At 41.8% G+C, this 17,642-nt stretch overlaps 2 protein-coding genes across 9 annotated transcripts in view; one reads left to right on the top strand and one right to left on the bottom strand.

The window, feature by feature from the left end:
• The window catches only part of COL4A5 (collagen type IV alpha 5 chain), a 140,276-nt gene extending 133,035 nt beyond the window's left edge, over positions 1 to 7,241 (bottom strand). For all 5 annotated transcript variants that reach the window (XM_034782616.1, XM_034782619.1, XM_034782620.1 and 2 more), the window contains exon 1: positions 7,004 to 7,241. In XM_034782616.1, coding sequence (XP_034638507.1) covers positions 7,004 to 7,084 — 81 coding nt within the window. In that variant the 5' untranslated portion in view covers positions 7,085 to 7,241. The remainder of the gene's footprint in view (positions 1 to 7,003) is intronic.
• Positions 7,242 to 8,405: 1,164 nt separating this feature from the next.
• Positions 8,406 to 17,642, top strand: part of COL4A6 (collagen type IV alpha 6 chain) — a 195,552-nt gene continuing 186,315 nt past the window's right edge. For 3 of the 4 annotated variants that reach the window (XM_034780562.1, XM_034780563.1, XM_034780559.1), the window contains exons 1-3: positions 8,413 to 8,489; positions 8,657 to 8,754; positions 8,877 to 8,925. In XM_034780562.1, coding sequence (XP_034636453.1) covers positions 8,744 to 8,754; positions 8,877 to 8,925 — 60 coding nt within the window. In that variant the 5' untranslated portion in view covers positions 8,413 to 8,489; positions 8,657 to 8,743. Of the gene's footprint in view, positions 8,490 to 8,653; positions 8,755 to 8,876; positions 8,926 to 17,642 lie in introns of all 4 variants that reach the window. The other variant, XM_034780561.1, reaches the window with a different exon arrangement.

The following is a 17,642-nucleotide window of genomic DNA, read 5'->3' as shown; positions in this document are numbered from 1 at the left end:
AGTTCATGGATTAGGGACCCAATCTTATGGGGTTCCAGGGGCTTCTGTATAGATTTAGGTTGATCTTTCTATCTACCCAATGGGACTTGGTATCTTCTAGACTGAGCACTATCAGAGATGCTTAGATTTGCAGTTCTCAAACTGTGGATTTGTGTCTCCAGAGATAACATGGTTAACAGCAAAAATGTTTTTAAATAAATAATAGAGAGGTGAGAAATAACAGACCTCAACCCTATTGTCCCTCTGCAAATTTGCATACACAGTGTCAATCCCTTATCTCTCTCTAAAAATGCAAAGTTGCGAAAAGTTCAATGACTAGAAGATTGTTGGGGGCAGAATAGATCTGGACAAGGAGAAGAAGCCTGGAGATAAATGTGTGAAGGGAAGGACGGGCAGTAGAAACAGTGAAACTGTTTGAACAGCATATTCCAGAAGTCTTGAGGTCTTTCTGAGTGTAGCCTTCATTGATTTGAGATCTATCATACCATTCTCTCACTAGAAGGGAAAAATCTATAATGGCAGCAGGCTGTAAAAGAGACCCAGTTTGGGAATATTTTAATAAAGTTCCTCTACCTGTGGGTAAGACAGGCATGTGTGCAAAATGCAAACAGTGCAACAGAGAAATGCAAGGCCTGGTTGCCCGAATGAAACATCATGAAAAGCGTTCCTTCTCAGGAGGAAGCTGTGTTAAAGATGATGAAAGGAACATGTCTGAACATGCAGGATCTTCAAGTTGGTAAACTATTTTATTTCATACTTCTTTCTTAAAGACTGCCTCTCTTCCTTCTGAACTATTCTTGAATTCTCATATTTGAGAAAAAAATATATATATATAGTTGTTACTCTATGGTCCTATCATTTTAGATGCAGTTGTAGCTGAAATAGGCAGATCTTCCTTTTACAATTTCATCTTTAAAGTAGTATTGAGTGTTGGTGAATGCAATGAGTAATATTAAATAAGCAGTATGGTAATAATAACTGCATTGACTTATTTTGTTTAGGAGAATCCATCCTCAACATACAGGATTCTGAAGACTATCCACCTTCAAGATCACCATCATTTTCTATAGTTTCAGAGTTTTCTTCCAATGATAGTGTTTCAGTCACATCATGTATGTCACATAGCCACAGTATATCACCTGTAGCGAAAAGAAAAGAAAAGAAAAAAGTCTCCAGCATCCAGAAACAACCACAGATATGTTTGTGATAAGAACAAGAGGTAACTGATGAAAAAATTGCTTGGTTTGTTTATGCAACAGATTCTCCTTTCCGTATAATTGAGAATCCACACTTCATTAACTTAGTTCAGCCATTAAGACCAGGATACAGTCCACCCAACAAAGCAGATGTCGCAGGCAAATTGCTGGATAAAGTGTATGAAAAAGAAATTGAGTAGTGTGCAAAAGATCTAGAGGGTAAAATTGCTCCACCCATCAAGACTCAGGTTAACAATGTCCACAGTGATCCTGTTGTATGTGCTTGTGTGACAACAGAAAAAGGGAATGTGTTCCTTACAGGAACTATACATCAGGAAATGCATACACAGCAAAATACTTACAAGTACAAACTGTGAAAAAAAATTCAAATGTCTAGTACGCAGCTTGGTCACAGACCATGCTGCAAATGTATCCAAGATGAGAAGAAATTTAGAAGAGAGTCCCAAGCTAATAACATACGGTTGCAGTGCTCATTTGATGCACCTCCTAGCCAAAGACTCCAGTGTTCCAGAAATAAAGGCTAATGTTGTTGAAATTGCAAAATACTTCAGTAACAACCACTTTGCAGCAGCTGCTCTGAAAAAAGTGGGAGGAACCAAGCTAACTCTCCCACAAGACATGTGATGGAACTCAGTAGTAGACTGTTTTGAGCACTATATCAAGAACTGGCCTAATTGGATGACAATTTGTGAACAAAGTCATGAAAAAAAATAGATGGCACTGTCACAGCCAAAGTTCTCAACATTGAGCTTAAGAGACATGTTGAACACATGCTGAGTACCCTGAAGCCTATTTCTGTAGCCTTGAACAAAATGCAGCAAAATAGCGGTTTTATTGCTGACCCTGTTGAAATTTGGAAGGAACTGAGTGAGATCTTAGAGAAATATGCAATGACAGAGTTAAATTACAAGCATTAACACACAAAACAAATGGGACAAGCACTATCTCCAGCTCATTTTCTTGCAAATATCTTCAATACTTGGTACCAGGGTCAAACCTTAACTGCTGAAGAAGAGGAGTTGGCTAGGACATGGACATCCTGCAGTTATCCATAATGCCAACTATAATAAATATCAGAGCTAAGGGTGAACCATTCAAGAAATATATGTTTGCTGATGTTTTAAAGAAAGTCACACTAGTGATTTGGTGGAAGTCACTTAAGTACTTGGATTCAGAGACTGGTGAAGTGAAAAATCTCACTTTTAACAGCAGTAGCGTCTTCCGCCGGTGTAAAAAGTCCAAACTGGGAAGAAAATATTCTAATTCATTCCAAATTGAGAAATCGTTTGGGATCTGAAAAAAGCAGGAAAGCTTGTTTTTCTTTTCCAGATTATGAACAAACAGGAAAATGAAGGTGAAGACGACTAAGTTAGCTGCAGAAGCCAATATTTTAAGTTTCTCGTGTTGACCTGGCTGACAGACTATTTAATTTTTGGTTTTGTGTTTAAATATTTCATTTAAAATTGTTTTTAACTAAAATAGTTAGCAAAAACAAACCTGGTTTAAAAAAAATGGAATGTTTAACTAAATTCAAAAATTCATATGCTTGTTTTGTTAAAATATGATGTTTGCTGTTGAAGAAAAATAATCCAGAATACATAAAGTAGTTGTTTTAGTTAAACAAAACAATTTAAATGTCTGTCTGGTGATGTTCTCCTCCTAATACAGGATGGCAAGAAAATCCTCCAAATATTAGTGATTAACCTATTGAATTGGAGATATATATGAAGTCATTGGGAGGTGAACTATCTGCTTCAATTACCTTTGGTAAATGAAATAACCAAACAGTCATTCGTTTTCTGATATAACTGTAAAACTCATCAGAAAAATTTTCAAAATAAATCACTTTAAAAATGTATAGTGTGTACCTTCTAAAAATGAAGCCTACATCTATCTCCGAGTTGTGAAGAATATGTATTAAGGTTATAACAACCAACAAGAATGCACTTTTATGTAGAAATCCATGATTAAATCGAGTCTTCCTGACTAGTGATTTAAATCAGGATTTAAATCAATTTGACTTAAAATCAAATCCACCCTGGTTCCAGGTCACAAAAATGCTCAGCTCAAGCCCACCACCAAACATTTCACTTGAAACAAAGCAATAAATCTGTAGAAATTAGATTTCTTTATTCAACCTGCCAACCATGCAATCGCCAAAGAAATTTAAGAGAGAAAGTTTGATGGCCTTTGTCAATTGCATTAGAGGTCAAATTATTTTACAAAGCATAGTACTATTTTCTTCTTTTCCCTCCATCTTTTACACCACAAAATCATTTTAAATGTTTTCCCACCTTCCCCTTTTAATTCACAGCATTAGTTTCACTTAATACCTCAAAATCCAACTTATTACATTTATGTATAACATATTTCTAGCTTTTTTTTTTAAAATCAGTTCTAAATTACTTAAAATTTACCTTCACTAGCCACTTTGTGGTTGACCCAATCTGTGTATTTTGTATGTTTTTAAGTGAATTTTTGGTAATTAAGACCCTGATTCTTGCCTAATGTAAGCCAGCATAACTCCGTTAGTTTCAATGGAATTTCACAGATTTTCCACCAATTGAAAACTAGTGCAGTGTTTATTGCTTTCAACCCTCCTTAAAAACAAACAAACAAACTATACCAGTTTTGTAACAGTCACACATTAAAAGTGACAAGGTGGGTAAGGAAATATTTTTATTGGGCCAACTTTTGTAGGTGAGAGAGACAACCTTTTGCGCTTACATAGAGCTCTTCATTAGGCGTGTTTGTCCTATTCTACATTTGCTGTGATGCAACTGAAATGCCACCGGCTAACAGGAGTCATATGCACATCAATACCCAACATGTAACAGAGCATTTATTGAAGAACATAGCTTCTTCAAACTACTCTACTTGAAGGAACTCTGTTTTGTAGTAGGTATGTTTCCACCTACCTATGGTAAACATGACAACATACCCTTATGAGCGCATCATTTTCATTCTAAAGTAAGCAACATTTTGTGCAGCAATTGCACTATACTTCACTACCACTTTAACAAAAACTGCTATTAGTCTACCTGCTAATTTTCCATTGTTCTCCAACAGTTATATGCCTCATTCTATATTAATGTTCAGCCCGTATAAAAGTGTGTATAAAGAAAACAAACTGGGCACTTCTGAAGTATAGCATATGGCAACTGTCAATATATCTGAGGCCAGCAGAAGAACATTCCCTCTCAGTTTCCCATTTTATCCTTTCCAGCTTCTCCCCTTATTTTAGAGTCCCCAAGAACTTTATATAGGACGTTTCCATGTATGTTTCCAGATTCAATTGCTTGGATTTTGTTGTGCCTGAATGCCACTTTTTCAAAATAGGTTAAACATATTAGTGTAGCCACTCTCCAATAAGACTTACACTATTCATTGTAAAGACAACATAGCATATGAATCACAAATCCATATAGTGTTCATATTACTTACTCAAAAGCCCACTGCCAAACTTCCATATCCAATGAGGTCCATGAATAATCAAAATAAGTGAGTACAGTTCTTCCCTCCTCTGTTGTATGAGGCTCTGGTGCACATTTTTGGACAAGCCATCTGGGCTGCCTTATCATAGCGGAATGGAAGCATCATCCTAACTCCAATATATTCACCCTGCTCTCAGTGTACATTGCTATACACACAGTTATTTCAATAACCTGGCACTGGGCCAGAGAAAATGCTATTTTTATTAAAAACAAACAAACAAAAATGCATTAAGGTGGTTAGAATAATAAGTCCAAATACAAATTTGGTCAAGACATGAGCCCACTTCAGTCCACGGCACTAAATCTGCTTGCTTAAAAATTCCCAGAATAACAACAGGATAGTTGGTAACTATTAGACAGGCTGCTATTGAGATCACACTATAAAATCATACCCTTTATGATGATCCTCCTCTGATCATAATCTCATTAGGATATATAGCCCTGGGGGAAGGTGGGAGGAACATGACATTTTTACTTTTTTGAAGGCCAATGCTATGTCTAAAAGTTTCATCCTAAAGGAAGATACTTAGAACTATACTATTCTGATAGCTCTGATTTTTTTAAGAAAAATGGAGGGGGGGGGGGGAAAATCATGTTCTGGGCATTTCTCATGTTCATAGAAGTTCAGATTTCAGCCAGGAGACAATCATTTAGCACTTTTCCTTTAACAGGAAGCATAAACAATTTCCCCCATATCATCTCCCTAACTGGAAAAAAAAAAAAAATTTATACAGCCTAAACATTTAACCTTAGAGAAAAGTTTGTGATAGTACAATTTATGATGGTGCAAAGAAATGAGACTTTTTTGGCTACATATGTATCTGTATGCAGCTGCACGAATTTTGCTGAGTTTATTCACGAACTAGGCTATTATTTATTTTAGGTGAAACAACTACACTAACCCGGTGTCTTTTCTCCCATTCTTAAGGCCTAACCATTCCAGGGCAGATGAGTGGTCCCTTCCCCTTCCCAAACGGGGATATAGTATTTCCCAAAGCCACCTACTGTACATGCTCCAGATCGCAGCACACCTCTACCATCCCTGCAACTCTCTCAGGGTACATCTACACTACAGCGGGGAGTCGATTTAAGATACGCAAATTCAGCTACGTGAATAGCGTAGCTGAATTCGACGTATTGCAGCCGACTTACCCCGTTGCGAGGACGGCGGCAAAATCGACTTCTGCCGCTTTTTGTCGGCGGCGCTTACTACCACCTCCGCTGGTGGAGTTAGAGCGCCGATTCGGGGATCGATTGTCGCGTCCCGACGGGACACGATAAATCGATCCCCGAGAGGTCGATTTCTACCCGCCGATTCAGGCGGGTAGTATAGACCAGACCTCAGCCTGATTTTACATACATACATATATATATTATACACACGCAAAAGGCAGAACTGAAGTATTCTCAGGAAGGCTAGTTACAACCAGAGGAGATGCTTGCCATCAAAATCATAGAATATCAGGGTTGGAAGGGACCTCAGGAGGTCATCTAGTCCAACCCCCTGCTCAAAGCAGGACCAATCCCCAAAAATCATGCCCTGAAGTCTCCTGAAAGTCCCCACCAGGTCCGGGTAGGAGTTAGGGATGCAGGTGAACACCTTTGTGCTAGGGTAACAGTGAAGCTAACGCACAGACAAGACAGACCTCTGTGGGGCTGCCCTCCTTTCTCTCCCTCTGTCACTTCCAGCTCGGCTCCCGAGCTGCCAGTTCCACTCACACACTTGCAAAAGAGCGCGAGGGGAGCAGTGAAACTGATGCGGAGAAAGAGAGAAAACACATCTGCTGCCTTTGCTTCGCAGCCAGCCCCGTGGCGGAGCCCCAGAAGGAGCCCCAGATAGAGCCACCAGAAGACACTCGAGGGCAGGGACATCTCCCCCCCCCCTACACGACACACAAGTTTCTCTCTCTGTCGCGCCCCATCACCGCTGCCTTTGGGCGAGGAGCGAGCGGCGGGCGCTGGGGGGAAGCTCTGGATTGCGATGCAGCCTGTCACCGTGGCCGGGGGAAGGAGCACGGGGCGGTGCGGGCGCCCTGCTCGCCCGGGGGCTGCAGCCCAGACGCACTTACCCGGGGGGGGGGGTTCCCCAGCTCCCAGCGCTGCACGGCCAGGGCTCCCGGCGCAACACCCTATTTTTAAACAGCCGAAAGCTCCCCAAAGCGCCCGTCCCGGCGGTTTTGGGTTACCCGGGTTATAAATACGAGTCGCCGCCGAGCCAGCGGGGCGGAGGAAATCCCCGCGGCCAGGAGCGGAGCAGAGCGGCGCCCCGGGGGAAAGGGGGGCAGCACTTACCGCAGCCTCTGCGCTCAGCCCCCAGAGCCCCAGCAGCACCAGGCAGGCGGCAGCCAGGCGGCGGCAGCCCCGCAGCTTCATTCTCCTCCCGGGCTCAGCAGCCCCGCGCGCTCCCGGGCTGGCCCTGCAGCGCTGACATAGCCCGGCCGGGGGCCAGGCGGGGCTGAGCCTGCGGAGCGAGTCCCCCCTCCCCCAAGCCGCCCTCGCGCCGGCCCTTTTCACTCTACTCCGCCGGGCCAACTTCTCCCAACTCCACTTCTCCCGGCGCTACTTTGCCCCCAAAAAAGGCATGCCGTCGGTATCCCTCCGCCGCACTCGTCTGGCTAATGGGCAACTTGGCTGGGGGCAGAGCTCTCCTGCACGGGAGGGGAGAATGGGGGGGGGGGGCATTGCCCTGAGCATTCATTGCACGTGCACCCCTCAGACACCTGTGCGGTGGACATGTGTACGTCTGTGTTGCCCCCCTCGGTCTAAAAAAAAAACCAAAACAAACAACCTGCCCCCCCCCCTACCCCGGACTGGGATTCCACTGTCTTTACAGGGGACTATTTATTGCTGCGGAAGAGTCCCTTGGGAGAGTGCGGGATTGCAGGCAGCCCCATCCCGGGGAGAAGAGCGCTAGGGTCAGGGAGGTCAAGAGAAGATCAATGCTTGGACACTCCAGGTGCGCGCTGCGCCTTGTTCTACCTCACACGGGCTAGCCTGAAACCGGTGTCACTCTGTATCTGCAGCTGTTAGCACACTAGGTAGCAGGGATGGGAGGCAGAAAACACCAGGTAACTTCCCTTTTAAGAGCCCATCGGAAACTTTGCTGTTCTAAAAAAAGAAGTTTTACTACACAAATGCCAAGAAAAATGAGTAAAAAGCAACAGAGGGTCCCGTGGCACCTTTAAGACTAAGAGAAATATTGGGAGCATAAGCTTTCGTGGGTAAGAACCTCACTTCTTCAGATGCAAGAAGTGAGGTTCTTACCCACCAAAGTTTATGCTCCCAATACTTCTCTTAGTCTTAAAGGTGCCACAGGACCCTCTGTTGCTTTTTACAGATTCAGACTAACACGGCTACCCCTCTGATACAAGAAAAATGAGGTGTGCCTAGTTGTAGTTTTAACCCATCAGGATGCCCCTTTGCTGAGTTTTAATACACACCAGAAAAGATGCCTGCTACACACCCAGCTGTATTGCTAGGAGCGATCACCACGGGGGTGGGAGGAGGTGGCAGACGTACAAAGCAATTCTATCTCAGGGCATCTTTAGAGTCACATTAAATCACTTGTGTTGGAAGAATCTGTCGCCCTCAGCATTGGTCGTGGTAGGGACAGATCAGGGATAAGTACATGGGAAGAACTGGACAATTAGGTGTGTGTGTGGGGGGTGTGTGTGTGTGTGTGTCTGTTTTTCTGTGATTGACAGTCCTAGGTCCTCCCCCTTCCTCCATTCCTCTTCTCCCCTGCCTGCTGCAGGGCACTCCGAGGAAAGCAACTTTGGTGAGTTCGCTTTTATCTCCACCATGATCTTGCTTCTCAACCGCTTCGTGCCTGCGCTTGCTCTGCCCCTGAATGCAGATGGATCAATATAATCTCTCTCTCTCTTTCCCTTTTTTGTGGCCCTTTCTCCCCTTGCCCGCTCTTTGCCCCCCTCCTCTTCCCAGCAGACCGTAGTTTAACCACCGGGCAGCGAAGCTTTCAATGAACCGGAGCAACGGAGCCGTGTGAAGTGCTCCCACTGGCAGGGGAACAGCATGCACACAGGGTGAGTCCCCAACCCTTCTCCTGTGGGGTCGGGGGATGGTCTGTTTGGTTTTGCTCCTGCTCCCTCTGTGTTTTGGGTGCCCCGAGGGGGTAACGTGCTGTTTCCTTTGCCTCCCACTGCAGGCTTGTTGTTCTGGTTGCTTTCTGCCTGGCTGAGGAACTGGTGCTTGGGGTAAGTTTCAGATCCAGTGCAATCCTTATGTTATTGTTACTGACCCTTATAATGCTGAAGGTGAGGCTGCGTATGCATGAGCTTGGGGCTGAACTCAGAGCATACCTTCCTGTGTGTGGGTTGGTTTTAAAAGTCACAGCATCGATTGATTCCATGGATGTTGTTTTGCCGCGGTGGTATGAGAACTTGTGGCACGTACAGTTTGTGAATATACCAATTATTTGGGATTGGATTGAGCGTGCATCTGTATGTGTGTTAATTTGTAAAAAGTTACAGTATGTATTGGCTGCAAAAGTATGCAATTTATGTGCATAATTTACATAGATAACCTAACACATAGCACTTGCTTTAGTTCTGTACCTCTCTGCTTCTCTGTTCTATTCTTGCATACCTGTGCATTGCTAAATATGAAACTTGATTAATCAGTCCTTTTGGAGTTCCTCAACTGGAAAATGCCACTTTATGATTCTCTTAAGAGTCAATCTGCTATTTTCTTTTGCTTCCCTTCTGGTCTTCTTTAATTATTCTTTACAAAGCTACTATGCATCAAAAGACAATTTATACAGAATATAAGACCATTTTATTACAACAGTGCTTAATAGTTGACCAGCGATACACTGGCTGCCTCTGCCTTTTTTTTCTGTCCTCTCTCTCCTCAGATGCTAATGTTACAAATGGAAGGCTAATCCTTTAAATTCTTGCTCACACAAGCAGTCACATTGAAGACAGTCACACAGAGGATCAGGCCCTCAAATTTTATATCAAGATGAACAATTCTGAATAAATGGCTGCTTGATGGATCACAGACTATTCTTTTTGTGCCCCTGTGTAACTTTGTAAGAAGTTAGTTTAAAGAAGGATAACCCCTAATAATCAAGGATGCTGGTTTTATGTGCTCATAAATTTGACCATTACTTTGGCTGAAACATTTCTTAATAATATAGTTAAGATAATGAACTCTTTAGTCCCCTCAGCTGCTCTAAATTAAAGATCCCTTTAAAAAATCCATAAAGTGTAAACCCTGTGAGTTTAAATTTAGAAGCCCAATTGATGTACCGACAGTAGTTCAAAATAATCTTTTGTCACATTGTGTTGTAAACTAAGGCTACACAACACTTACGAATCAATTCTTTGTAGTGTTTAACTTACAGTACACATACTGCCATGAATCTGTGAAAACATTTGGAATACATGTACTTTAAAAATATTTTTATTTAGTTCACATTTTAGCACAGTTCCTTAACAAAAGCAGCTTAAAATAAGAATTTGTGATTTGACTGGATACAGTTTGTCAACAATGTAAAATCAAAATATTCATCTGCTTCACTAGTATTTAGATCCAGTTGTATCTTTAAAGGATTAGAAGCTTTGTATTTTTAAAGTCTTCAAAAATGTTTTCAAATACTCACTAAACTGTTTCTTTCAAATACATACAAGTTTTACACTGTTTGTAAATACATAGGGCTTAATACTGTGTTGCCTTGCACCTTCTGTAATCAGTTTCACTTGTGCCAAGTGAGTGCAAAATCCTACCACTGTGATTTGTTAGCATTTTATGTTCCCTTTGAACTGGTGTAAATGATTACACTCGGTGCAAGGCAGTGCAGAATCAGAACCCATGTATTTATCTTACCTCTTACAGTTTAATCCAAACTTTTTTTTTTAATGCTGTGTACAGTGGAATTTGTGTGAGACCACATTTATGTGGCACCTGCCTTAGAATATCGCCTCCAAAATAACCCAGAACATAGTGGGCTACATTCTGCACTCATTTACCCCAGTGCATACTGAAGTATTCAGTCAGTATAAATGGAGTTATTCTGGATTTACAGTGACATAACAGAAGAGAATTTGAGTCCCTCTTTCCATTTCTGCTTCATGCACATTAGGTTGTTGCGCAACCAATTTTTGGTAAGTTCCTTGCCCGGTCCTTTAAGACAGGTTTTGCTGTATGTAAAGGGAAACAGTAAACCTGAAACCTAGTTAATTTAAAAATAATATTTTTAAAAAATAGGCCTTGCCCCTGAATCCCCATACCATTTGTTATGGGTTGACAACAATATTTTGTTATTTTCTTTAAACAAAAATTCTCTCGTTGTTGTTGTATGTGAAAACCATACAAAAATAAGTATGAAACTGAATAATAACTAGGTCCTGCAAGCCTTTATACATGGGAGTAGTTAATGGAACTGCTCCAGGATTTGTTCCTAATTAACTATACACAAAGTGCTGTTAAATGTACATAAATATAGACAATTCTGTGTTATCAAACTTAAAAGGACTGAACATACTGGATAGAGTATTAAAATTTCAGACTAGTGGAGCATAATATCTTTACATAAGGTTATTCCCATAGATGTACAGTGTACATGCAAAATTTAGCTAGCAGAGAATATTACACTTTGTATGCAAGATTTTCAAAATCAGATTAATTTAAAATAAATAGTTCATTTTCCCTGCTTTTTTTTTTTTCCAAAGTACCATTCTAGCATATCATAGCAAATTGTTAAACAATGAGTCTTAAGGAGTCTTTCTGAACATGCCTTTTTGGCCATGGTTGATATAGGTCATTCTACTTTTCCTAAGTGGAAACTCTTTTCTCCACTAAGTTCATTTAAGTCATTTATGTGGCCCAGAGGCCTGTTTCTCAACCATATTTACAGTCACTTATACTTGTAAAACAGGGAGGTTTAAAATGTTACCAAATCAGACTTTTCCACTCTCACTGGTGGTAGCATTTTACACCCAGTTTTCACGACTGTAAATGACTAGGCATGGTGCAAAACAGTGCAGGATTAGGCCTCTAGTGTTCATGAATTATTTAATTTTTCTAGAACTCATGTTGAAATGATAGATTCTCTGTTCACATGTGGACCAATCCTGCGCCAGTCAAGTCACTGGGAGTTTCTATTGATGGGAGCATAATTGGACTGGGCCCTTACAGAGCGTTGGCATACTTCTGGTTGTCTGCAGTACAGAACCTTATGATTTTATACCTTGCCGTATTAAAACCTGGATCAATTGTTTATCTCTAAAATTCTATCTCTGGTGTTGCATAAAGCTCTAACCAGCACAAAAAGCATGATTATGTATGAATTGGGATGCCTAGTAACTGAGAGGCACGTTGTTAGAGATAAGTGTGACTTTGGTCTCTAACTTCTCATACTGTATAACTTCAGTTATATTTGGTTTGCTGTAAGCTTTGAGGCATAGCTCAAGGGGATGTTGTCAGCTTGAAATCTAGCCAGTTTTTTTTATATGAGTTAAAAGTAACTTCAGAAACTGTATCTGCCTGAGTCCTCCTGTCAATTTGTGTCATTTTACAGCCACATGTTCCTTTAAAAAAAATATAGAGTCCCCTCCTCTCCTCTTAAAACAACACCTACAGACAATAGCGAAACAGTCTAAGGCCCTGCTCCTGCAAGGTGATCTGCACAGACAGACTCTTGCACTTTTACAGAGCTCCATTGAAGTCACTGGGGCTCCATATGGGTACAAGGATCTTACTAGATACAAGGGATGTCAAATGCACAAAGTAAATAAACTGGAAAAATAGAATACCTTTCTCTCATCCCCCAGTTATTGTAATCTTCAGTATTATGTGTAACAATAGTAGGTAGAATAGTTCAGACATAAGTTTAATTTTTGAGGGGATGATACTCTCTCAAAATTCCTAGAGCAAATGCTGTGCACTGTTACATTTGTGCAACATAATCGAAGTGAGGTGCAGATGCACTGTAGTTACTGACAATAGAAGATGGTCAGTTTAGTTTTGCTGAGCTTTGGTCCTGTCACTTTTTACCATTTTTTTCAGCAGGTACTAATGAAATGATATCACATGCTTTATTCACAAGGTAAAGAATGTAGCTAAGAAATGGTGTCACAGTCTTAATCATGTAGCAATGTGAGTTTTCCACATAGGGTTGTGTGAAGTAAGGTACCTGTGTTTTAACAGATTTGGACTGAGACTTTTCAAAGTCAAGTGGTGGATTTAGCCAAATGACTCCCATTAACTTCAATGGGAGCTGTGTTTCGAAATCCTTTAGCTGGCTTTGAAAATCTCAGCCGTGGCCTGACACACTGTATGTGCCAGGGAATATGAACTACCCCCTGAACCTTGGGATACCTCAGTGCTGTCCTTTCTGTATTAGTTATTTGTCACTGTTTTTAATCACCTTGCTGATTCTGATCAGTTTCTACTGTTCATAGCTTAGATCACAAGAAAAAGGTCTGGTCAAGGGGCTTTTTTGTGTTTAAGTGCTTTTGTGTTTATATTATGAATAATATTGGGTCAGGAAATTAAGGTGCCTAGATGTTGTGAGTGTAAGTACAAGAAAATTATTTAATAAGAAATGACTCCGCTACTCTAATTTGTCAGTTTGAGCTGTTAAGGTATTGTGCAGCTAATCAAGCAACATGTCTAGATCTCTGATGAAATCTATATATCCTGACTGTCCACTGGCAAACATGATTCTTTTGCACACTGAGTGAACTATAGAAAGATATGTTGGTTAAACATGTCTTGTTGAGTGAAGAGTCATAATGGATGTGTGTTGCTCTCCTATATTTTAATTGAAAATTTGGCTGTGCCTGTCATTTTATGGCACAGATCATGTCTTAAGACAGGCATCCTTATTAGTTTCAGTGACTGCCAGGATGTTTGAGTAAGAGCTACACAAGTCCTCCTTTCTTTCAGTCCTGAAAGTCCTTAAGAATAAAGCACTGAGCAGATTAAGAAAGTGGACAATATGTCAAATTGCATAGGAATATTTATTCTTGTATGATAGCCTTATTTCACCAATACTCTTATTAATTTGGTAAGTACCTATAGTACTGTGACGTATTTTTGCAAAGGAGCTAAGATAGTTTATAATATTGAGTGACTATAATGGTCATGAAAGGTGCTGTGGTGATCATGCTGGAGACAGAAGCTGTTCCCTTCACCCGCATGGCCCCACAATATGCCAACATTTTTATGGCTGATCTGGAACAACGCTTCTTCAGCTCTCGTCCACTCACGCCCCTTCTCTACCTACGCTACATTGATGACATCTTCATCATCTGGACCCATGAGAAGGAGACTCTGGAAGAATTCCACCACGATTTCAACAGCTTCCACCCCACCATCAACCTCAGCCTGGACCAATCTACACGGAAGGTCCACTTCCTAGACACTACAGTACAAATAAGTGACGGTCACGTTAACACTACCCTATACCGAAAACCCACCGACCGCTGTGCCTACCTTCATGCCTCCAGCTTCCATCCCGGACACACCGCACGATCCATCGTCTACAGCCAAGCGCTGAGGTATAACCGCATTTGCTCCAACCCCTCAGACAGAGACCAACACCTCAAAACTATGATGCCCACACAAGGAAATAAAGAAACAAATCAACAGAGCCAGACGTACCCAGGAGCCTCGTGCTGCAAGATAAACCCAAGAAAGAAACCAACAGAACTCCACTGGCCGTCACCTACAGTCCTCAGCTAAAACCTCTCCAACACATCATCAGTGATCTACAACCCATCCTGGACAACGATCTCTTGCTTTCAGAGGCCTTGGGAGGCAGGCCAGTCCTTGCCCACAGACAACCCGCCAACCTTAAGCATATTCTCACCAGCAACCACACACCGCACCATAGTAACTCTAACTTAGGAACCAATCCATGCAACAAACCTCGATGCCAACATATTTATACCAATGACACCATCACAGGACCTAACCAGATCAGCCACAACATCACCGGTTCATTCACTTGCACGTCCACCAATGTAATATATGCCATCATGTGCCAGCAATGCCCCTCTGCTGTGTACATCGGCCAAACTGGACAATCCCTACGTAAAAGGATAAATGGACACAAGTCAGATATTAGGAATGGCAATATACAAAAACCTGTAGGAGAACACTTCAGCCTCCCTGGACACACAATAGCAGATGTTAAGGTAGCCATCCTGCAGCAAAAAAACTTCAGGACCAGACTCCAAAGAGAAACTGAACTTCAGTTAATTTGCAAATTTGACACCATCAGCTCAGGATTAAACAAAGACTGTGAATGGCTAGTCAACTACAAAAGCAGTTTCTCCTCCCTCGGTGTTCACATCTCAACTGCTAGAAGGGGGCCTCATCCTCCCTGGTTGAACTAAACTTGTTATCTCTAGACTGATTCTTGTCTGCATATTTACACCTGCCTCTGGAAATTTCCACCACATGCCTCTGACGAAGTGGGTATTCACCCACAAAGCTTATACTCCAATACTTCTGTTAGTCTATAAGGTGCCACAGGACTCTTTGTTGCTCTTCACTAAAAAGTACAGGAAAGACAGTGGTGGTGCACAAAGCTGAATAAAGGCAATCTGGGGCTCTAAGTACACCATGTCATGGGGCTTATTCCAACTCTGCCCCATGCCTCCATCTGGAATGGCAGTGATAGGGGCTCTCACTCCCTACCTAGGAAGGCAGTGGTGCAGGGTTCCCTATCCTTTGGGAGGAGTAGGGGTCCCTTCTTTCTATTGGCGAGGCAAGGATGACATCAGAGTTGGATCCTTCAGTACTTAAGTCAGCAGCCTGGGTGTATCAGCACGGGTGGGTGGGTAAGCTGGGCCTGCTGCAGTCTTCTTCAGCCACCCACTGAGGGCTCTGTTGGGGTGATATTGGTGGGGATCCCAGGGCAGTGGGCTTCGGTGTTCACTCTCTATTGAGATGCAAGAATCTGTTTGCCCCTTTCAGAGCTATTGTTTCAGACTGTCTGTAGATACCATTGCAGTGGTAGGCTTAGCTCACGTTCTCAAGCTTTGCTTTGCAAGCACATGGGCTAGAAATGTACAAAAGCACAGATTCTGATCTCATCCCATTGTTCCAGGAACTTGGGCTCTAGTCTGGCCTTAGTAGCTCATTTCCCCCATATCGCCCTGAGGTGCTTGGAGAATACGGCTGGAGCATATTTCCATAGGTGAGATGGTAACTGATTTTTCCATGTCCCTTCAGTTGTTGGTCTTTTTTGCTGAGACTGCTGGGAATGGTGCCAGTCTTGATGTGAACCACTGTTCACTAGGAACCGTATTGAGACTACCAGCACATCCCACAGTAACCATGGTTCTTCAGCAACCATTGGACTTTCAGACATGATTGACTCAGACTCAAAGCAGTTACTTATAAGATAGAGACTGAGTATGTCATTACTGATCCCCCGAGACTCATTTTTGTTAATACATTTGTATATGGACTGATCAGATGTCCTTTTTATTCTTCAGCATTTAACACATTATTCTGCACACCATCCAGGGTGTACAGCAGTATCCAAGTAATGAATACAGCCTGACTTAGAACCATTGATGTTATTGGAGTTGCACTAGGTTATGCTAGGGCATGCTTAGGCCACATGGTCCAGTTTCTATCCTCCCTTACTGTATCCAGAGGTGTTCTTGCTGATTCTCTATGCCTTAGCTCAACATGTTTGCAGTACAACTGTTCAATGGTTTATAAAGTCACTGTAGTTAAGACATATTGGATCAAATTAATCTGTACTGTAACTCCTTATTTTATGTGGAGTTACACCAAGGAATAATGTGGTCTCATAGCTATAAGAATAGTCGTGATAGAGAAGAATTAACTGTTTAAATGAACAAGCTAAAGACATAATAGTGGCTCTCTTAGTCCTACTTCGAACAATTCATAGTTCCTATATCTGTGGTTTTGTGGTCATTAGAAGATGAGATCAACTCCCAACTTTTTGTTTGTTTGTTTGTTTTGATCAATTACTGGAAGTGACTAACCTTTTGGTAGCATGACTGTTTCTATAGCTATCACACCTTTATCTGGCTATGTGCTTTTTCTGGAGAGAATTAATTTGTTATTTTGCCGAGGCCTGTATGGAGGAAGAGTCGACAGAAAGTTTAAGAAGAAATAATATAAAATTTGAATGTATATCCTTGTAAATGTAAAACAAAATCTTCATCCATTCACTAGGCAAGATAGTCACTAAACAGCCATAGGAATACTTAGGGCTTGAGGCCCTTATTCTTGTTTGGCTTTATGCGGTGCGTGTAGTCCCATTGGGAAAGGATCTTAATTCGATACAAGAGGTCTGTTATGTTATTCCCCGACTGCAGTAAGAACATGCTGAGAACTATGAACAAAACTAATTTAAAACTGAATCTGAGTATATACAAATATAAGAGGTCATGCATGCAAAGCCAGTTCTCTAATGAGTGCCAAGGCCTGTGCAGAATTTTTCTTAGTACCGTGTATTATATTTTTCTTATTGAACAAAGAGCTTTTTATACACAGATTGTTTTTTGGATGCTAAAGATCAGTGAGTGTTGAAAATGTGGCATTCCATTTGGCACTTAGATAATAGAAAAAATGAAGAATTCCTTCAAAACACAACAATGCCCAGGACTTTAGCTTTCTTTCTTTGCAATATAATAAAGAAGCTATTTGGGACAGACTGTGGATGCCTCATGCACAGGTGTGAAAGGAGGCATATGGTACAAAGTATGGTACAAAACCCTTCTCCCCCTATTGCCCTCCGTGCCTTCTGCCCTGTGCAGGGCCAGCTGTAATGCCAGACTTCAAGGCCCGGGAGAGTCTAGCACTAGTAAGTAGGGCTAGAGTCCATAAAGTATGCAACGAGGTCTTGGATGGGTCATAGCCCCTTATCTTCTGCACAACTTCACAGCCTCCTGCCGGCAAGGATGGGTAGTGATCTCTG

This window comes from Trachemys scripta, chromosome 9 (assembly GCF_013100865.1).
Source record: "Trachemys scripta elegans isolate TJP31775 chromosome 9, CAS_Tse_1.0, whole genome shotgun sequence".
Classification (NCBI taxonomy): Eukaryota; Metazoa; Chordata; order Testudines; family Emydidae; genus Trachemys; species Trachemys scripta.
The sequence above is the reverse complement of the archived record's forward strand: the minus strand, read 5'-3'. Positions and strand labels throughout refer to the sequence as shown.